Raw genomic sequence first — 20,587 nt, forward strand, 5'->3', positions numbered from 1 at the left:
CTTCTGCGACTGCCCCCGTTCAAGAACGCCATAACACCATCGCTAAACCTTCAACAAAACTTACATCCATACATCACTCCACGCCCAACTGCCCCACAATCGTCTCCGCCGCCTGGCTCGCCGCCTCAGCAGCGGCCGTCGCGGTCGCAGACTTATTCAGGGTCGCCTGATACGCATTGTGCGCCCACGCCGTAGCAGCGTCGTACATGGCATCACCCGCGCGCGTCGCGGTGCCGTAGAGCGATTCGGCGGCGTGGCGCGGGCCGTTGTAGTCGCCGGCGCAGTAGTAGTAGGCGCGGCGGGTCATGGTGACGAGGTGGTCGGGGAGGTAGAGGATGGAGGCGAGGAGGAACATCGAGAGGGTGAGGAAGAGGATGGAGTCTATAGGTAGGAGGAAGTTTGTTAGCATGGTAGGGTTTGGACGGGAGGGATTGCAGGATTGTGAGAGGGACGCACTGAAGATGAACTTCTCCGTGGGCGTGAGCATGTACAGGGCGAAGGTGACTTCGTATTGGTAGTTTTTCTTTTGCAGCCATTTGACCAGGCCGGTGGGCTGGACGAGGAGGAAGGCGGCGACGATTATGAGGAGGCAGGTGCCAAATGCGTAGGCGGTCGTGGAGTCGGAGAAGAAGCTCATGGTTGTTACTTGATTGTGGTTGTGAATGCGTTCGTCGCGCCCCGTGGGGATTCGAAGGGTTGTGCAGGAGGCTCGGTGGCCTCGTGGGAGTGATTGAGAACGGCGGATTTCGAAGCAGAGAGAGATCGCGTGTGCTGCTTGTTATTATTATGTAGGAGACGTTTCGAGGCGAATGCGAACGAGGAGGAGGATGTAGGAACTGAGAGGATGTAAAAGTAGCCGCTAAGGTTTGGAGCAAAAGGCAGGAGCTGCGCTTCAGCTGCGTTCCCACGCGCGATTCGGGGGAACTTTAAAGGGTCTCGCTTCGGAAGGGGTTGGAGATTTGATTGGGTTTAGTTCAGGCCCCGGCAAGGCAAGCAAGCAAGCAAAAGCTTCGAAGAATGCCATAAGCATGTACGCCGCCTGATTATTAGTTCCGATCACATACACACACTTTGTGTGACGGAGTGTCATCCGAAATGCTCGCCCGATTGGTCCTCAGATTCAACTCGGCTTCGGACTCCTCTGCGATCCGGTGTCAGACTGGTGACATCTACACGCCGAGGATTAGCTACTACCCGTTCGGTCGGTTGTACAGTCAGCGTATACTTTTTCGCTTTGGACGTTGGTAATGGACAGGCCTGCTTCCTAGTGTTTCCGCGAGAGGCCGATGTTGTTGGCATGTCGTGCTTGTTGATGATCCCCGCCGGTGCCTGGTGGACTTTTTGCTACGTTCGTTACTTGTCTTGTATAGCGACCAGAAATGCCCGGATTCATAGGTACGGATTTCTTCGAAGATGCGGTCGTCCTTTGGTGAAGGAACTCAGGGAGGGTGTAACAATGCTCGTTCTTCCTCTGTGCAAGATCTAGAAATGCGGTAACTTTTCGCGACTTTGCACTTACAACAGGATCCGGAACTTCAAAAACTGATCTCAAGCAATCTAGCAGAGTAGACTGGATTTTCGTCCAGGTGGAACGAATCCGGTAGTTGTGGCCTTGTGGACTCGGGTCAGAGGCATTTCCGATCTTCTACGATGTCCTCGTTGAGGCATTTGGTGCTTGAGTGGCTCAAAACAATGCGATTCTGTCTTTGGCAACTGGAAGAGATCAATAAACAGGCATTCCTACGGCAACGGAGAAAACTAGTTCTACACCGGCCTCAGTGCAAAAGCACTGGTCGCTTGGGTTCTAAATGCCAACTTTCCAACGGTCCTCTAGTACCCCATTGGGAAACTTGTTGGAACAAGGTCTTAATCATATGGGACCAGTGCAGATAAAGGGACTTTAGACCCTGTATCTGCGGGCCACAAGGCTTAAGGTCCAATGTTCACCTACCAAGCCAGTTACCCACCTCGTGCAACAAGGCTATAATGAGCACTGAGGTCGCTAGCATACACTACAATACAAATGTCGGCCTCTTATAGCTTCGACCATCGGATTGAGAAGATCGAAATGCTCGCGAGGGTCAAGATCCTCCTATTGAATCTATTGGGCGGCTTCTGATGTTCCTGGCTCTTGATTCGCCCCTTGTCGCACGCCCCATGGCTCCGAAGGTGTTCTTTGTTGGTCGATGATACTCCTTGGTACTAGAGGCGCTCAATGCTATTGACCGTCCTTTGTTACAGACTTCGCCGCGCTCTTGCAAAGAGCAGTCAGCGAGCAAGCCTCTTGTCCAACCATTCACTGCTGACCAATGCCATACTGCAGGTTGTTGTGCCCTCAGCGAGCAGAAGTCCTATCTCTTTGTCGACGCCCTCTTCAATGGTCTGTCTTTGTTGCAGTTGACAAGACAATCCCATTATGTCAGCAGTCATTCACACGAGAATGGCTTTCGCATCTCCCGACGCATAACAGTACAATGGGACCATCCAAGGGCACATTTCCTATATAAACACACGTCTAGTCCGTCCTTGGAGGGATTATCAGCTCTCAGCACTCACACACCAACCACCAACTCCCAGAACTCCAGCACCAAAACAACCAACAACCAACAACCAACAGCCAACAGCCAACAGCCAACAGCCAACCCACCACAACCAGCATGTCGGAAACCTGCCCAATCTGCCGCCAGAACATCAGCGACTGCTGCTGTGCTGTCAAGAACCAGCGCCCATCCCCACCTCCATCCACCCCAAAGCCAACTGGCAAGATGGGTTGGGAAACCTGCCGTACCTGCGGTCAAAACATCAGCGACTGCTGCTGCGCGGTCAAGAACTAGATTCAAGACGCCAACAACAGTTCACCCCCCCCCCCCCCAACAAACTCTTCCCCTTTCTCCCAGTGCACCTACAACCGTTGAACGGTAAGGTAACTACCACAGTCATTACCGCATGCACTACCACCAATACGGAGAGCCGGAAAAAGATATCCTGAAAACTGTCGCGAACCACACGCTTACGGTCGGCATTGTAGCTGACAGTGGTTGGACTCTCGGGATGAATCTTGGCTGGGGCTTACACACACTCTTGGGATGTAACATTAGAATGGGAATTTTGGGAAACCGGTTGGTACATAGCTTTGGAAAGCATTCTGATCACAAAAAAACAAACACACACACAATTTCTTATTCTCAGCTGAAAAGTTCAATTCCTAACTTGTCCACGAAAGGAGTAGGACCAGAAACTTACCAGGCACGTAGGAGCGCTCATCATTGGCGACGGACGCGCTATATAACAGCGGCGCATTGTCGATATCTTTTATAAAGGTGCTCATGGACGCAAATATTATCAAGTCGAGTAGCTACTTGCCATACCGCTGTTAGAGGCACTCTCCGTCGAGTGTGTTACTTCAATCAAGGCTCGTGGGGGCAGAGCCCAAGAGCGGCAAATTAGAGGACATGGAAGTAAAGAAACAATGGACGCGATACTGTACTGTACGAGACAATGCAGAAGTACGAGCGTTGCAAGCCAGAATGTAGTTTCTCCCATTGGTACTATATCTGCGGTTGACGAAACGATCACTAGGCACCACGATTCTACAGCTTAGCGTACCATGCCGTATAAAAGTACGCCGCACGTAAACCAAGGCAGCAGCATGGCGCTGACACATACTAGGACAAATAGCGTAGGCAACAACTTTGGTCGCTCGTTTGACAATACGGACAGAGGTTGCGTGGACTATCGGCCCACGTACTTATTACGCGTCTTTGCCAGACACGTGATTTTGCTTGTTACTGCGCTGGTGGTACGATCCGATCTCTGAACCGTTGTATACGAGAGCGGTGTAAGTGAGAGTGAACTGACAGTCGTAGACAGACAAAAGAGACGGGGACTCTGCACATCATTCATCGCATAAGTAGCAGCTACGCCCAAGCCATTCTACTCAACTCGTTGTTCTCTTATCATTTCTCATGTTGCTACGCGTCTCTTCAGTCTTCCTGTCGCTAGGCGTTAGTAGCATCGCTACTCAAACCCAAGGATGCGCCCCTTTCCCTTCCTCTATGAACGAATTCTCGGCCAATTTTCAAGAGCCACTGCCTCCAAAGGTCCATACGGAGTTCAGTGCGAGCTTCGTGCAACATAAATGGTGCTTTCGCCTCTTCGACAAGACGTGAAGAGGTCGCTAACTCAGCCGTAGGAATGCCAATTTATCTCACATCACTTCCGGCTGGATACAGTTCTCTGCTGAACACCAATACGTCCGCGCCCTCGAAGCATTCGAAGGCAATCTCGCCTCGTCCGCCTTCGATTTCTCGAACAAGACCTCAAATGGGCAGGTCAGCAACGTGATGATCACGTACGAAGCCAATAGTACGCGACCTAGCGTGTGGACTGGATATGTCGATCCAGGCTTCCCCATTTTCCAGCCTCGGATCCTGTTGGATTCTCAAGCAGTCTTTAGCGGGCTCGTCCAGCGACCATTCTTCAATGACAAAGTTGCTTCGGTAAAGCCTCAGTGCAGCAGCAGTCATCACGCAATACTAACGTAGACTGTAGTGGAATATCCTTTACGGAGGTGAATTGCCTACCACTGTCTACACGACTGATTGCGGCGTTGTAATTGGCTACGATTTCTTCTCTCCTAGCCTAAGAACTAGGGCTATTACACAGTTCTTCAACATTGAGGTCTATTGAGGAGATCTCTGTTGAGTCTTGTTTTGTGCAAGACGAGATTAGCTCCCCAAAAACGACACTTGGGAAGCAGTAGTCGCCGACAACGGAAAACTTGGAAGGGTTAGGACAAGGTCTAAAATTGCATCACAGTGTAGATAGTAGCTACCGCTTTCTGGTCTATTTCGTGGAAACAATTCTCTCTCGATGCAAACACCATGCCGAAAAATGAAGCTCGGCTAACGAAGCCTGATCTAGAGGACCCTGCTTTAAAGGGGTTTCCGACCAACAGCTCGCACCAAACTCATGTCAAAGCCCAACTTTAGCTCTTGAGTCTCAGCCACCGCAAGAGCATACTGATCGTCCCAGCGGCGAATGGCGTCCGCAGGAAGCTTGCCCCGGAGATACTGAAAGCCATCTTCGAGACCCCAGAGGGACTGCAGTTGCGTTGACACTAGCGTTGAAGGCTGAGGACTCGGCTTGAGAACCTTGACCTCTTCTAAACCCGCGTCCGAGAAGCGGTGGCCTATCTCGGCGATCCACTGGCTTTTCGACTGACCCCATAGCTCTTTAGTGAGCGAGAAGAGCTTGGGCATCTGCACAGCGACTTTCCCTGGGGTTCCCGAAGGCCACTTCAGGTTTGCGCTATTGCTGTCGGTCCACTGTAGCCAACCGCCGGGCTCTGCATATCGCTGCTCTCAGTATATCATTCGAATCTTGCATTTCGTCTGCTTACTGAGCATTTGGAGAAGTCGATGCAGGGCGCTGGAGAAATTGGAGTCCTTTATGAAGAGCATTACGAATTGTATGTTGACGATGTCGAATCGACCTGTCATTTCTGCTGGCAGCTCTTGCAAGAGGTCGAACTGATGGAAGGACACGTGTGCTGGCGTGAACTCTGCAGATGGAACATCTTTCAAGGAGATGTCCAACCCTTCGATACCGACGGGACCAACTTCTTCGGAGAGTTCGAGAGACCAGACTCCCGTGCCGCACGCGACGTCAGCGACGCGGCAGGAAGACGTGGGTGGAGGTATACAGGGCTCCAGGAGGCGGTTGTGGAAGTTTTTGCGTGTGAGCTGATGTTGCATGTACAAACTGCGGCAGTGTCAGTGCTTAGACGAAAGCACTCGAAGACAGGCATTATGCGTACCGAGCTCCGGACATGTAAGTCTTGCCAAGCTAGTAAGAAGCCATCAGAGGTCTTGATAATGCATGTACAGTATCAGTAGGCGATGGGTAACACTAGAATTTCTTGCACTTGCGGACTCAGCTTCTCATTTGCACTGGTATCGGGTCCTGTCGGAGGCCTCTCATTTCTTCATGAATTTCCCACCAATACGATGTCTGCTGACAGAACGACATGGTACTTCAGCGCGCCCTACGTTGCTGCCTTCAGGTAATACGAGCAGCTGTCACGCGAAATGCGGAGCACCGGCAGTTCTTGCTGGAGCAATGATAAAGACAAAGCGCCTGACTCACCGGTTGTGCGGTGACAGACGTCTTGGTTTTTGCAAAGCGACAACATCCCAAGCGCCAAAGAGCCATACGGGCCCCCCTTCTGTTTATTGCTGGCATTTCTAGCGCCACCGCATCAAATCAAGGATTGACGAATACAGGCTGCGTAGACCCCTCCGGATTCGATGCTTGCTAAGCGGTGGTCAACAAACAGACGACACAGTGTTTCATGACGCAAGGTATGGCAAGTCTACTATAGCACAGTAGAGTAGTGCTCAATCGTGAGCGAAAAACGACCTGGCGCTCACACAGATCGTATCATCCTGCGAGACGGTCGAAGAATCTCCAATTCAAAGTCTCCAACGTGCCGATTTGTACGCCTCTGCATCTAATCCAGGCATTTCTTCGCCAGACCTAGGCTCTGGATAATGTTTTCCCAGACGTCCCTACTCTCGTGGATGTCGGCGTGAGTTGCTCCGTCCACAACAAATACCTCGACATCGGATTCGGCTTGTATTTCCAGCAGCAGACGAGATACACTCGAAGGACCAAAGAAAGCGTCGCGATCGCTTGTGAACCAAACGACTTTAGTTTTCGGAGCGAGCATAGTCAAGGCGCGGTAGATGTTGACCAGTTGCCCGTGATCAATGCCCTCAAAATGTTCATAGATGATGCGATAATCAAGATCTTGACGTTCCGATCGAGCACGGGTCTCGTCCGCAGAGGCTTTATAATTGGAGAGCTGCTTGCGCGACTGTGCTGTGGCGATGGATTTGGTATTCACTCCTGCCATCCATGTCCCAAGCCAGGATTCACCGAAGCTGGAGTCGACTCTGGTCAAAGTTTTGAACAAGGGGCTCGGCATAACACGCATCCAATCCAGGAATTGGGAGCCGCAGAAAGAAGCCGGGATATGGGTACACAATGGGAACAGATGTGTGACCCTCAGAGTCGGAATCTCCTGGCAACTTTGGGCGAGGTGAAGCATTTGGTAAACGCCCGCAGAATGAGCGGCCATGCTAAGTTCGGAGATGTTCAGAGATTGAAGCAATTCGATCGTGATATCGGTGAGTTCCTCAAAGATACCAAGTCCTGACCGGGAGACAGAGGACGACGATGTCACCGTAGGGACTGGAAGTGCCCAGCGATCGACACAGAGGATCTCGAGATCCGGATGTTGATCCAGAAAGGGTTTAAAGAGTGTTGTAAGGGCCGAATGGGAGCCTGCACCATAGCAGAATAGGAGCGTATGCTTGACGTCCGGACCGGTCAGACGTCGGTAGAGGATTTTACGGCCCGGATGTCGAGTTGAGGGAAAGACGTCCGGAGGTGGTATTGCGGGCGCCATCCCGGCATGCACTCGCCACGTACGAGTCTGGATCGGGGAGGTTGTCTTTCATTCACCAGCACCGAGCAGAGAGACAATGGTGACGTTGCGCAGAGTTTCGCGCCATGCGCCACCCAATGCGCCACACGCCACAATTTACGCCCCCTTCACAGCCTTGGTGTCGCACTCCTTTCTACAATTACAAAAGCTATACGGCTCGAATACTTTTTGAGTTTGCACAAGGTATCCTCGTACTTGAATTATACACTAGTAGTATGTGTCCAGCAAAACGAAAGCAATCCGACCGGCTGACTCCCAAGGTCGGTAGCAAAGCTGACCTGGCAGTGTGCGTCTCTCGACAAAGGAGACAAGTTACATATTTTACAGAGGACCCTTCACCAGTACATACAACCATATCTGACAGAACATACTGGATCCCGTCCGCTCTCCGATCGTCAAACTGTCAAGAGGCTGACTAGTACTTCGGTGGGTGACCACGTGGGAATCGCGGCTGTCGTATGTCTTTGCTTTTTGCCTGCTTTTTGCCATCTTTTTGCCGTTGTTTTAGACGGGAAGGAAATGTGCCTTCAATGGAAGAGCGTAGTGAAAAGTGGCCAAATACTGTAGAAAAGATGGAAGATCCATGAGAATTTTTGGAGCCAAGATACAAGAGCTTTTGATGTTGATTCTACTCGGAATAGCATTTTGCTCTTCGTGATGAGATCTTTTGTCGTCTGAATCATGCATATGACGCTGCCAGCGGCAGAATATGCCACTCCTTTCTCCAGTCACCTATCTTCTCGTCTCTGGGCCATGTCCGACGGAAGATGGGCGCCACCGCCTTCGGCAACCTGTGCGCGTTCATGACATGCACGTTGCTGAGCAGATCATCCTCAGGAGGATCCATCTCAGCCGCAAGGAGCTCGCCCACTCGATCAATATTGGGATGTGGGATTACCAGCCATGAGCGTGCAAGATGTTCTGCAACAAAAGATACACTCTGGATCTCTTCGCGCTGACCCATGTCGCCGGCGCCGTCGACACGAAGCCTCAGGCGAGAAGGATATTTGGCCCCACGCGGTTTCGCATCTGAAATGCAGCGAAAGATCGACTCTGCAAGTCTGGCGTCTATCGCGCAGTTGACGAGGTGATTATGCACATCGCGATTGCTCAAGTTGTATGAACCTCCATGCCCACGCCAGGGCTGGTTTAGGAACTTGTTGTCATTTTTGTCGTTGGGAATGTTGGATTTGAATTGGATTTCATATGGGCGGGTGTGTTCCCCAACAAGTAGTGTGATTTTGACGTCTTGCAGACTAGCGCAGATTCCCAAGGCTCGGTAGATAGAAGCTTCACCCCGTCACCCAAAGTGCGTTGTAAGCTGACTGATAGGCGGATCAAGCCTGTGTACTCGCGTTGTATGAAATGAAGGCTCCCTATAGTGGACCTGGTGACCTCTTCTGAGACGAGGGATGTCCACTTCAAGTGCAATTCCTCCAAGGAGCGACCATGTCGTTCGATTGCTCGGAGTACGAGACTTTCATGATTGTTCATTATCAGGGTAAGAATGCGCAGCGCAGAGGAGGTAGGCATTCGAGGAATGTGGCCACAGTATCGTCCGCCGGGCGCCCAGAATGAACGCAAAGGCTCTTCAATGCGGCAAACGGTCTTGCAGAAGTAAGCCAGGCCTGGTGACGCTCCAAGCTCCTCATGTCTATGTGCAGTTTCTCAATGCAGCCGAAGTCTAGGACTTGATCCAAAGTTGGCAGATCATACTTCCCATAGAAACTATAGATCAGCCCAAGATCTCGCACCTTTCTCTTGGAAGAGACTTCTGACATAGAAGGCGGGGATGGATCTCCAAGAGATGAGATTTCGGGTGGACACACCAGCGAAATAGACTCAGTTCCTGGTGCCAACAGAGACAAGGTTCGACGTAAGGAGCTTGAGTGTACCACAGAAGGAGCACATTGGTGAGCCAGAAGGAGCGCAACTCGTCGGATGTAGGGAGAGGACATCATCGAAGCATTGTCGGCGATGATCTGGTCTCTACTGCTGTCGGCGGATATGCTGCTGCAACAGCCGGTATATGGGGGAAAGACGGTATCGACCTCCAGTTCACAGTGTTGTCGCCTATGCAGTTGCTCTATTATCGAATGCGGGAGGGGCGCTGGACAGACATGCCGAAATGATGTGAGGCCCGACAGCTGCGCAACCAGGCTGGTGAGACTCGCCAATGTAGCAATGACTTCGAGAGCCCTGGCCGTTGAATATCTCTCCGGCTTGAAGCCCCATCCTTGGACAGTCGATTCAATCTTCGTATCGCCTTCGACAGCGAGGCTGCGTATCCCTGGCTTCACGTTGTCCATGACAACAATCTCGAGGCGCCGCACATGCTTGAAGGCGTGGCGTTGTTTAAGTAATTGATAGCATCGCTCTATAAGACCACCGAGGTGGTCGGCTTCTGAAACGGAGATCCTGATGGTTTTGAACAGGCTTGCAGTCGCGGCTTCAAGACATTGTTTGCTGGTCAAGGCAAAGCTGTAGACACTGGGTTGGTAGGTGACATCCACGTATGAACATATTCGTTCTCTGATTTCCAGAGGCAGGTCATCCAGAGCCATGATTATGGGGAAGTGGATGGCGGTCGCTCATGAGTTCTCGATGAAGATTGAATGGCTTGTTGAGAGTCAGAGAAAGCGGTGAGAGACGAAAGGGAAGATGGAAACACTTATAACGATGTAGTGTTACTTGAACGACACGCTAATGTTGGGGAAGGCTGCATCCTTGTCGTTGCCAAGACTGAGCCCCGCCTCCGCCGGGCGCTATGACAAGCTCCTTCCCCCTTTTCTTGCATTCTTCGTCCCATCAACGACATCACCACAACCAGACGTTCATCAACCGATATTATTCATGTTTTCGCTGTGTCTTAGGGAGGAAGAGCGAGTTACAGAATCACGATCTGTGCACACGCTGCATCCTCGACTTTCGCTGAACGACGCTCCTACGACGTCACCCTCGTTTGAGACGTAATGTCTGTCCTCATAGAACAGTCTCCAACCCTTCTTCCCCGAGCCAAACGCATTGGGATTGTAATGGAACGTGCATAGTCCTCGCTCAGTCTTGTCGATTATAGCCTCATACGCGGGATTGGCGTAGTTAAGTCGCCAGTAATCGCACTGGACAACATCATCGAGGACGCCACCGATCAGCTCATTAATAGCGTCAGTAGTGGTTCTCATCTTGCTGGGGTACATTGCAAGTCCTGACGGGGGTTTGGCAGGCATTTTCGAGGCAGTTGTCACACTTCCGTCCAGAGGCGTCATGATGAAGACTTTTGTATCGTCGTCTTCTCTGTTGAAGAGTGTGGGATCCAGAGCTGGACCTTCCGGAATAATGTAATGGCTCCTGGGATCCGGGTTTGGATTGATTGGATTTGTCACGGTGTGGCTTTGAATTGCCATCAGGACTCTTTATCGAAACACCTAGTCTACGGTATCGTGGTTCACGCCTTCTCCGTTCGAGTTCGAATAAGTCTCCTGTGAAACATCAGCAATGGAGCTCTACGTTCTCTCCAATGGATTTCCGACGCTACTGCGACGTACGAAGTCGCTCCAAGTATTATTCCCTCTACCCCTGTCACTCTCGAGCCGCCACCTGGCATTACACCAACTCAAAGTCCAATTACGGTCGTGGTAACCTCGAAGCCGGATCCTAAAGACGATGATCAAGAGAATCCAAAGACAGTTCATTTTACCAAAGGTACTACAGGCCCTATTTGTACTTCTGGCTGCGGCTTGGGATGTCTTCTCTTCTGCCGCTCCTGTGGCTTGACTTGCGGAGGCATCTGCTCTGGTTGCGGCGGTATCGAGTACCTCTGTGTTGGGTCAGCTTGTCCTCCAGGTACGAGTAACGACGGAGATGAAGACAACAGTGAACCAAAGGAATGTGAGGACGGCGCAACTCCGACTGCCATCGTTACAGACTGCGAGGTGGCGTGCGTGGTCACTGCCATGCCCTCACCTAGCTCTGCGACGACGAGCTGCTATACATCCTGCTCGCAATCCACAGCCTGCGACGAAGAAGCCACCACGACGAACACTTCGACGACTTTGAGCTGCGAGGCCATGGCAGAGTATACACCATGGTACACCGACGCGGACAGCGAGCTCGCGCCTACACTAGGAGTTGGCGGCTATGGTGGGCAGGTGATCATAACCGGAGGCACATCCATCAGCCCAGCCCCAACCTCGGGACTAGACAGCCCCTCAGGCGCCGACAAATACGTTGTCATCGCATACAGCAGCAACACTGATATATGGTACTGGATCGACCAGACCGGCAATGCATGGACGGGAAGTTTCTCAGTCGGACGATCTTTCGCGGGGCCTGAAGTCACGGACGTGAACAATTTGCCGTTCCCGGATGTCACAGTCGAGGCGAATGAGTCTTTGGGGTCGACTGTTAATGGGTGTTCGTATACTGGGACGTCGGAGGGGCCCGGAGTGATGACTTGTCCGGATGAGACGATTCAGTGTGTTACAGGGGCTTTGGACCTGGCGAGCGGGATATATCCTATTGTGGAGTGTTTTAGTTGAAGTGGTGATATGAAGATACAATGCCACTTCTTGAGGATCCTGGAATGTCGGTCAGTCTTGAACCTTGAACGAAAGTGGCCCTCTGCAGAAGGTAAGGAGTGTGTTGTCTTGTTTGCCATCAACTCAGACTCTCGCGAGGCCCACGGTTGCTTCGACTGCATTTCACTTCGGCGTTGACGGGATCGACCTAATTGTGGTTTTTGGGGCGACGAAGCACTCTGCGGAGTTCAAACCACTCAAGTCCATCTCTGATCCTTTCAACGCCATTGTCACTCCGAGCACCGGCATTCAACTTCGACGCTCGAAGGATTTGCGGCCTCAGGCACCAATCTTTCACCTACATTTACCGGCACCTCAGCTCGCTCCTTCGATTGTTACACAAACTACATCGCGTTGCCATTGAGCAAGCAAACGTCAAGATGCTTCTCAGAAAGTTCATCGCCATACTTTCTTTCTTCGCGCCGCGTGTGGTGTCTACGAAGAAGCCTGAATACCAACACTTGCCGCCGCTCAGAGAGCAGGCCAAGATACAAGATAGCTGGCGGCAGGAAAGATTGGATAGTGTGCCTGCGTTGTTGGAGAAGCATGGCGTAGATGCTTGGCTTGTAAGGAGACTCATCAAGGCGTGATGTCCATGGTTCTTACAAGTCGGTCTAGCTTTCTCAGAAAGAGTACGCCGAAGACACCGGTACTTCCAACTTCCAAAGACCATTAACGAGCAATGCTAACAAGTCGAAGCATTCTGGTCCATGAAACAAGCCGTCCAGTTCTCCGCACGCCGTCGAACCACATACATCTTCTTCGCCGAGCACCTGGTCGAATCCAAGAACTGCACTTTCCAATCCTGGATCGACATTACTCCGGCCGTCTGGACAGAGCTGGAGCACGTCCTTGAAGCATGCAACCCAAAATCGATTGTCGTTGATACTGATCCGCAGATTGCATTCGCTTCAGGATTGCATGCTGGTGAGAGAGATTTGATTGTTGGGCAATTGGGGCCTTATTGGGCGGATAAGTTGGTCAACAAGCCGATTGTGCCGGTGGAGTATATTGGGACGATGCCAAAGTCGAGGTTGGGGTGGTATAGGAAGATTATGGAGACGGCGTGGGCGATCATTGATGAGGGGTTTAGTGAGAAGGTCATTACGCCGGGGAAGACGACGACGGAGGTTTGTGCAACTTTGTTTCTGGTGGATTCGTGACGGCTGACGCGTTACTGTAGGATGTCGAGTGGTGGATGCGTGACAAGATCCAGGCGTTGAACTATACCACTTGGTTTCAACCTGCTGTCTCGATTCTCGGACCGCAGACTGTCATTGGGCCACCCAATACTCCTGGAGCGAGGCCAATTGCCTATGGTGACCTGCTTCACGTCGATTTCGGCGTTACTGCTATGGGCCTGAACACGGATACGCAGCATCTGGCCTATGTCCTCCCGCCGGGCGACAAAGAGAAGGACATCCCTCAAGGCATTATCGATGGCTTAAAGGCCGGCAATCGCCTGCAAGACCTGACCAGAGCAAACATGAAGATCGGCCTGTCCGGTAACGAGATCCTCAAGAATATTCTGGACAATGTCCATGCCGAAGGTCTCGAAGGCCAGATCTACTCTCACCCGATCGGAGACTGGGGCCACGCTGCAGGCACGCTGATTGGGATGGCGTTTCTTCAAGACGGAGTTACTGTTCTGGGTGACTTGCCGCTGTTGAAGAACATGTGGTATAGTGTGGAACTGTATGCAGAGCATTATGTGCCTGAAAAGAATGCAACACTGAACTTCTTCTTGGAGGAGGATGTTTATTGGCATGATGAGAAGGAGAGTTGGGAGTGGGTTTATGGGAGGCAGGAGAGGTTTCATTTGATCAAGCCGAAGGAGAAGAAAGGGCTTTTCAGAATCCAGGGATGATAATTTTCACGAAATGTGTGGCGGATGTTGTCTAGATGGAACAATGCAGCTACAGCGTTGGGAGAGACCGTCTCTCACATTCATGCCTGAATTCTTGCCTGACAATCTCATCTAAAGTGAGTTTCAGAAGGAAGGTGCGGCGACTCTCGCGCAGGGGTCCAAAACCTCCGTGCAGATCGTGGCCCAAGCGCCGCTGAGCAGCTCCCAAGGGACAAAATACATGAAAGCTGTCCGTCTCGACCAACACCACAACAAGGCATTGTCTCTCCACTCTCCCCACTCTCACGACATCCACCGATTGCAGCGAACGACGCGACCGATATCGAGACGAATCTACGCGGCTCCGGCCCTCACCGCCCACCATGAATATCTTTCGAATGCTAGGTACAACACCGCGAGGAACGTGTGGGAAGATGCGGATAGGAGCTCACGGGATACAGGCGACTTGTCGCATTTGGCGTCGATTTTCATATTGCTTGCGAAGATGAAGTCCTCGAGTGTATGCGCTTCCAATGGAGTTGAAAATGGTAGGAGTACGTGCTAACTGGGTGAATCAAGTCGGCGTCTGGCATATCGTTCAAGAGCCAGTTTCTCTATCTGGTCGTTTATGTTACGAGATACCTTGGTAGGTTCTCTGAAGAGGACGAGGGGAATGTTGCTGGAAAGGGAGCTGACAGGGGTACAGACCTGCTCTGGACGGACCCAACGAAATCGCTCTGGAACACCACTTTCAAGATTGTCTTCATTGGCGCACAGGTCTACACGGTTTACCTCATGCTCAACGATTATAAACCAACGCACGATCCGAACCAAGACACATTCAAGGTGGAATATCTTGTAGGAGGAGCTGCAGTTCTGGGGATATTATTTCCCGTGAAATACACACCAGCAGAGGTATGTCGACAGGGACACCGTTTTTCCAACGCGGGATAGATGAAGCTCACATATTTGTGTAGATGCTCTGGGCATTCTCCATCTGGCTAGAATCGGTTGCGATCCTCCCACAGCTATTCATGCTCCAACGGACAGGCGAGGCAGAGACTATCACCACGCATTACCTCTTTGCTCTGGGTGCCTACCGAGCTCTCTACATTCCCAACTGGATATACCGCTTCTTCACCGAGAATGGCTACTGGGATCCAATTCCCGTTCTTGCAGGCATCGTTCAGACTGTTCTTTACTCCGACTTCTTCTGGATCTACTACACTAAGTATGACCAACGAATGCTCGCCATTCGAAGCTCAGTCGCTAACAGCTGGGTTTAGGGTCCTACAAGGCAAGAAGTTCAACCTCCCAGTGTAGAACACTATCAGCCGAGATATGATTTCCGATTGTGGTGGTTGGAACGTCGGCTGCGTTTGCGAGCTGCCGCGCTGCGGCAACGAGAGACATTGGCGCCATTGAGCAGGACTTGGGTGCATAGCCAGGAGTCAGCAGTTGGCGTTGTGGAAAAGTTAGAAGGCATACCAGGTGGGTTTGGGGAGATTGCTTTGCCTGTACGCTGGAGAGATGATACCAAAGTAGTTAATGCGATCTGTAAACGAGCGATTGACTTGTATGATGATGGCGGCCTTCGTGATTCAACGCCAATCTGATCGAACAGGATGAATTGTTGGCCCTGTGAAAGCCATCGACGTAGTAACGACCACGATGCGACTCATGAGATGCACTCCCATGGAACATGAACCACTTCCGCAGCTCCTGTCAGGCATCAAGTCACTTTCACGAGTAATGGCACACCAAAGTGAGAGTAAATCGTCGTCGCACTTGCCCGATTCGGAAGCGGGCCGCACGAGCTGTCACCATCGTAGCTTTTGGTGACCCGCCACACCCCAATCACACTCGCTCATACAACAAACACCTCCAACTTTTTGCTTCCATCACTCTGCTGTACCATACTGGCGCCCCGAGGACTGTAATATAACCAACACCGGCGCCTCGCGCCCCCTCACGCACCATGGTCGACTCGCACAACAACCTGCAGGAGCTCTTCGCTCGTCTGAAGAGCCAGCCCGCACAGTCGCCAGGCCAGCAATCGCAGAACCAGCAACCCTCACTGTGGGCACCGCCGCAACCATCCGTGTCCTCGCCCCTCTTCTCGCCGCCAGTCCAGACTCCGAATCCGGTCCACTCGGCCAACATCCTCAGTCCCGTCAACCCATCCTCCGCGGTGGGCACTCCAGGCGCCGAGTCTGCCGGACAGAACCAGCTCCTCAGTCTGCTCAAGTTCAATGGACAGTCTGACCAGCAACAAGGTCGTGCGAGTCCAATGGCCAACCTACAAAACGTCGGCGGCAACCGACACTCGACCGTTCACATGCCTACGCTTCAGTCTAGAGACAGCGGACACTCACGTCCACTTTCCGCTGCCGACCTCATGTCGAATCTGAAGCGCACGGGCTCAGGCGCCAGTCCATCTCCACTGGCAGCGGCAGGTGCAGAGAAGTCAGACAACCAGCCGCCGAACCAGCAAGACTTTCTCCTCAACCTACTCACCAAACCCAAGTCTCAGCAACCCCCTGTGCAACCTGTCACCGAGTCGGGACCTCAGGGTACTGAGCAAGGTGATAAGCGCAATTCTGATGTCAACGAGCTCGTCAGAAACTTCGCAAACGCATCAGTCGGCTCGCCTGCACAACCTCAAATCCCACGCGAATCTACTCCAGTCCGCCAATTTGGCAGCCCGGCCGGCGACAGCACACCGTTCGAAGCCCCACAGCCCACGAAAGCGCAAATGTTCAACTACGTCAACCCTTTCGATCAATTGTCGTCCTCTTCGCCATTGAACCGCACCCCGAATCCCGAAGCCCAGGCCGCTGTTGCACAGGCTGGCCAGCCGAAGAAGATCGAGATTCTCAAGCACAACAGAGATGCTTCAAATAACGGAGAGTCAAGTGCGCCAGCGTCAAAGAGCAGGAAGATGGAGGCTACAGACAACGTGCCCACGCCAGGATCAGAGAGCAAGGCGCAGCAGAGTGTTTCTGAAGCTCTGGAGGATGTTGGTGAACAAGTCGACAAACAGGTCGAGAAGGCACTTGCAGCTGCCGACACCAAGAGTGAGCCAAAGGAGACATTGAGCGCACGTGCAGGTGATGCTGCAGACGACGACATTTTGATCAAGAAAGAGCCTGCAGGCAGCGAGGTCGAGTCAAGCTGGGAGAGCGCTGAAGATGATACCGCCGAGGATTTCAAGGTCGAGGTTTACAACTTCCCCATGAAGCCTTTCGTTTCTCTGCAGATCAAGCAGACCAAGACAGCTCGGCCGATCCGTCAGGACCACTTCATGGTTATAGCACAACTGAAGAAGGAGTTCGACCAGATCGACCGCTGCTTGGTCACTGCCAGTCAAACGCATATCGTGTATGCCCAAGTCGCGACCAAGAAGGACAACGGCGGCTTCCGCATCATTCGTCAAGACAGTGGTGATCACAAGCAAGTCTTCCGTTCCAGCGGCGAGCGCATCTTCAGTGTACAGCTTTGCAACTCGACCCACGATGTTGAGGCCGTTCTCGGCACTGGCGTCAATGGATCCGTCTTCTGGACCTCGCTCGCCAAGTCCCGCGGTGACCTCTTCGCAGACGATGATGTCGAGGGCCAGGGCTTCATCATGCCTCCAGTGCAGACGCCGGACGAGAACACGTCAGGTTCTCCGGTCAAGACTAGAGCAAAGCTCAGCAACCGTCACCCCGAGTACTTCGCCATGGCCAGAGGCAAGCAGATATTCATCGTTGCGCCAGAAATGGCCAAGGAAAAGGCATACTGCAGCGGCACGACTCGCAAGGTCAACAGCGAGAAGTTCTTCGAAGACCACAGCCTCAAGATCAACACTGGCAAAGCCGGCAAAGACTTCTGTTTCTCGGAAGATGACTCTGTGATTGCCAGTCTCGATAAGAACGGACGATGCAAGTTCTGGGGTATCGCTCCTCTCACGACTCGGACTGGCGACATGGCTGAAGGCAAGCACGATGGCGTTGAGCTTCGCGACCCTATCTGGACTATCAACGCCGCCACGTCCGGCAGCAAGCCCGACGAGAAGCCTTCTGTGTCGTCCATCATGTTCCTCGACAAGGATCGCCCCACCAGCAAGGGTGCTGCCCTCCGTTACGTGATCGTCGGCTTCAGACAGAACCACATCCTTCAGCTTTGGGATCTTGGCCTGGGCAAAGCTGTGCAAGAGATTCGTTTGCCTCATGAGAAGGACAGCGATGGTATCTGCAGCATCAGCTATCATCCCAAGACCGGCATCATTGCGATCGGGCACCCGACCCGCAACAGCATCTACTTCGTCCATCTGAGTGCTCCAAAGTACAACCTCCCGCAGATGGACCAAGCTAGATACATCGGCATGCTAGCTAGCGGAGACCCTGCACTTCCCAAGCCTGAGAGCACCGCCATCATGAGTGGACTTAGGGAGTTCTCTTTTGCGAAGGTGGGTGGTCAGCTTAGGAGTGTTGACATGCTCAAGACACCAGTCGACAACGGCAGCGAGCGTAACACGCCCGAGGAGACATTGTTTGAGCTCTACGTCATGCACTCGAAGGGCGTCATCGGCATCAGCATCAAGCGCGAGGATCTGGGTTGGGATGCTCAGAGCAAGATGGTAAATCCCAAGGACGCTTTGAAGGAAGGCATCATCGAAGTGAGCGAGCTGGTGCAACCACAGAAGCTTCCAGCGTCCAGCGAGCAATCAAGCAATGCCGACACCGCTGCTACGTCAAAGCCTGTACCAAAGCCAGCGCCATCCAAGAAGGCCGATCCGCCAAAGCCGGCGACTCCTGCGAAGCCTGAGATCAAGAAGGAGAAGACAGACTCGCCCGCACCATCGGCGAACGGTCTCCCACGCATGGCTTCGCCCGAGCCACCATCCAAGCCTCTGCCACAAATCCCAACCAATCCGCCGCTCATGACACCGGACTCATACGCAAATGCCGCTCAACGTGCCAAGTCTCCCGTCAAGGACAAGGCGGCTGACGATTCTGACTCGGCCAAGAAGGTGGTGGTGTCTCCCAAGGCAGCACACGCCAAGGCCAACATCTCGTCCATCACTGGTTCAGATGACATGAGCTCTGTGCTTAACAAGCAGTTCGACTCGCTCTACCAGCGCATTGAGTCTGACAAGCGCGTCTCTGATGCAGCTGCTGGAGCCAAGCAAGACGCTCTGCTACGCTTGGTGTCCTCCACATTAACCGAGAACGTAGACCGCAGCTTGAGCAGCATCATCGCCAATCGCATCGAGAAGGACGTCATCCCGACTCTCACCGAAGTAACGAGCAAGGTCGTTGACCGCAAGATTGCGGAGACGCTTCCACAACAGCTGAACACCAGTGTTGCATCCGCAATGAGGGCCACGCTATCCAATGCCCTGCAGCAAGCCTTAAAGGACAAGGAGGTTCACCGAACCATCTCGGATGTTACTTCGACGAACGTGGCCGCCAAGGTGCACGAACAAGTCACGAACATCCTGAAGCAGTCTTTGCCAAATGCGGCGACTCAGGCAGCGCAGAAGATGGTATCGGATCTTGAGAAGCGCTTTACACAGCAGCAGCGGCTGGCCGAGCAGCAACGCCAGCACGACAACACCAAGATCGAGGAGCTCTCCAACATGGTCCGTAACTTGTCCAACACCATTCAGAACATGGCTTCAAGCCAGTCTGCTTTCCAGGAGCAGATCATCAAGATGCAACGCGAGCAGGCTCAGAATGCTGCCAACGCATCCGCCACACCGTCTACTCGCTCGGATCCTCAAACCGAGGCCGAGGATAAGGAGGTGGCCGAAATGACGCAGAAGTTGGTGGATGGTGCCTACGAAGAGGCTACTATTCAGGTGAGTCCTCTTTGACTTTTTGAATGTGTTCATTACTAACTACTTTGCAGTGGATCTCTTCCGATCGTCAAGCCGACATCTTCGACAAGCTCTTCGTTCGCGTCAACCTCAGCTACCTCCAGCATGTCTCGCCCTTGGTTGCTCTTACTGTGTCTGCGGCCATCACCTCAAGCTTCGAGACCAACGCCGAGCAGCGCCTCGAGTGGCTCAGCCACGTGCTCAACCAGATCGACGTGAGAGACGACGACATTAGAGATGTTGCGCCCAAGATCATGGACGTTCTGTCGCAGCGGCTGCAGGGCGCCTACATGCAAATCTCCGAGACCAAGCCTAGTGATCCGGCTCTCAGAACGATCAGCCAGCTCCACCGCCAGGTCGATGAGATCCGTCGTCTTGCCAAATGACTCTTTGCCGCACATAACAAGGGAATGAACATTTTGGTGACGGGATGAGACGACATGACTGCTGTTAGCCTTGGCGTTGGTGGTTGATACGTTACTGGTCATTCTGCTACGATATGGTGGTGGGTGATGGACATTTGCCCGGTTATTCAGCGGCTGATGAAGTGTATGATGCGTAAAGCTGTAACATACTCGGCATCCAAGGCGTTTGGGTGACGTGGCATGAGACTGGATTGCCTACAAGATGAGACACAATAAGTAGCATTGGCCATGACCAGATGAATGAAAGCGACTTGAATTTTCAGCGTGTACACTTTCATACGTAGCCTTACCGTCCACCTCGAAGTATACTCCGCGCAGCTCGCTGTGATTGGCGAACGAAAGGAGCTGAGCTTCAAAGCTATTGCC

General features: G+C 52.5%; 10 protein-coding genes across 10 annotated transcripts; 5 read left to right on the top strand and 5 right to left on the bottom strand.

The window, feature by feature from the left end:
- Positions 1 to 73: 73 nt before the first annotated feature.
- M409DRAFT_59194 (uncharacterized protein) lies at positions 74 to 637 on the bottom strand (the record flags this gene model as incomplete). The annotated part of the gene is made up of 1 exon (XM_033814118.1): positions 74 to 637. The coding sequence occupies one exon, from the start codon at positions 635 to 637 to the stop codon at positions 74 to 76; it is 564 nt and encodes a 187-aa protein (XP_033662387.1).
- Positions 638 to 4,055: 3,418 nt separating this feature from the next.
- Positions 4,056 to 4,689, top strand: M409DRAFT_28227 (uncharacterized protein; the record flags this gene model as incomplete). Its single annotated transcript, XM_033808933.1, has 3 exons — positions 4,056 to 4,141; positions 4,193 to 4,499; positions 4,552 to 4,689. The coding sequence occupies 3 exons, from the start codon at positions 4,056 to 4,058 to the stop codon at positions 4,687 to 4,689; spliced, it is 531 nt and encodes a 176-aa protein (XP_033662388.1).
- Positions 4,690 to 4,934: 245 nt separating this feature from the next.
- Positions 4,935 to 5,832, bottom strand: M409DRAFT_28228 (uncharacterized protein; the record flags this gene model as incomplete). Its single annotated transcript, XM_033808934.1, has 3 exons — positions 4,935 to 5,347; positions 5,402 to 5,763; positions 5,819 to 5,832. 3 exons carry the CDS (start codon positions 5,830 to 5,832, stop codon positions 4,935 to 4,937), a joined length of 789 nt encoding a protein of 262 aa, XP_033662389.1.
- A 679-nt stretch (positions 5,833 to 6,511) lies between these two features.
- On the bottom strand, positions 6,512 to 7,471 carry M409DRAFT_59196 (uncharacterized protein; the record flags this gene model as incomplete). Its single annotated transcript, XM_033814119.1, has 1 exon — positions 6,512 to 7,471. One exon carries the CDS (start codon positions 7,469 to 7,471, stop codon positions 6,512 to 6,514), a length of 960 nt encoding a protein of 319 aa, XP_033662390.1.
- A 1,535-nt stretch (positions 7,472 to 9,006) lies between these two features.
- Positions 9,007 to 10,074, bottom strand: M409DRAFT_59197 (uncharacterized protein; the record flags this gene model as incomplete). Its single annotated transcript, XM_033814120.1, has 1 exon — positions 9,007 to 10,074. One exon carries the CDS (start codon positions 10,072 to 10,074, stop codon positions 9,007 to 9,009), a length of 1,068 nt encoding a protein of 355 aa, XP_033662391.1.
- Positions 10,075 to 10,347: 273 nt separating this feature from the next.
- On the bottom strand, positions 10,348 to 10,776 carry M409DRAFT_59198 (uncharacterized protein; the record flags this gene model as incomplete). The annotated part of the gene is made up of 1 exon (XM_033814121.1): positions 10,348 to 10,776. The coding sequence occupies one exon, from the start codon at positions 10,774 to 10,776 to the stop codon at positions 10,348 to 10,350; it is 429 nt and encodes a 142-aa protein (XP_033662392.1).
- An 801-nt stretch (positions 10,777 to 11,577) lies between these two features.
- On the top strand, positions 11,578 to 12,048 carry M409DRAFT_28231 (uncharacterized protein; the record flags this gene model as incomplete). The annotated part of the gene is made up of 1 exon (XM_033808935.1): positions 11,578 to 12,048. The coding sequence occupies one exon, from the start codon at positions 11,578 to 11,580 to the stop codon at positions 12,046 to 12,048; it is 471 nt and encodes a 156-aa protein (XP_033662393.1).
- Positions 12,049 to 12,467: 419 nt separating this feature from the next.
- M409DRAFT_28232 (uncharacterized protein) lies at positions 12,468 to 13,954 on the top strand (the record flags this gene model as incomplete). The annotated part of the gene is made up of 4 exons (XM_033808936.1): positions 12,468 to 12,653; positions 12,706 to 12,736; positions 12,787 to 13,217; positions 13,271 to 13,954. The coding sequence occupies 4 exons, from the start codon at positions 12,468 to 12,470 to the stop codon at positions 13,952 to 13,954; spliced, it is 1,332 nt and encodes a 443-aa protein (XP_033662394.1).
- Positions 13,955 to 14,316: 362 nt separating this feature from the next.
- On the top strand, positions 14,317 to 15,256 carry M409DRAFT_28233 (uncharacterized protein; the record flags this gene model as incomplete). Its single annotated transcript, XM_033808937.1, has 6 exons — positions 14,317 to 14,338; positions 14,395 to 14,453; positions 14,513 to 14,579; positions 14,640 to 14,848; positions 14,911 to 15,164; positions 15,220 to 15,256. 6 exons carry the CDS (start codon positions 14,317 to 14,319, stop codon positions 15,254 to 15,256), a joined length of 648 nt encoding a protein of 215 aa, XP_033662395.1.
- Positions 15,257 to 15,911: 655 nt separating this feature from the next.
- Positions 15,912 to 20,182, top strand: M409DRAFT_28234 (uncharacterized protein; the record flags this gene model as incomplete). The annotated part of the gene is made up of 2 exons (XM_033808938.1): positions 15,912 to 19,778; positions 19,829 to 20,182. The coding sequence occupies 2 exons, from the start codon at positions 15,912 to 15,914 to the stop codon at positions 20,180 to 20,182; spliced, it is 4,221 nt and encodes a 1,406-aa protein (XP_033662396.1).
- Positions 20,183 to 20,587: the final 405 nt, after the last annotated feature.

This window comes from Zasmidium cellare (genome assembly GCF_010093935.1).
Source record: "Zasmidium cellare ATCC 36951 unplaced genomic scaffold M409scaffold_41, whole genome shotgun sequence".
Classification (NCBI taxonomy): domain Eukaryota; kingdom Fungi; phylum Ascomycota; class Dothideomycetes; order Mycosphaerellales; family Mycosphaerellaceae; genus Zasmidium; species Zasmidium cellare.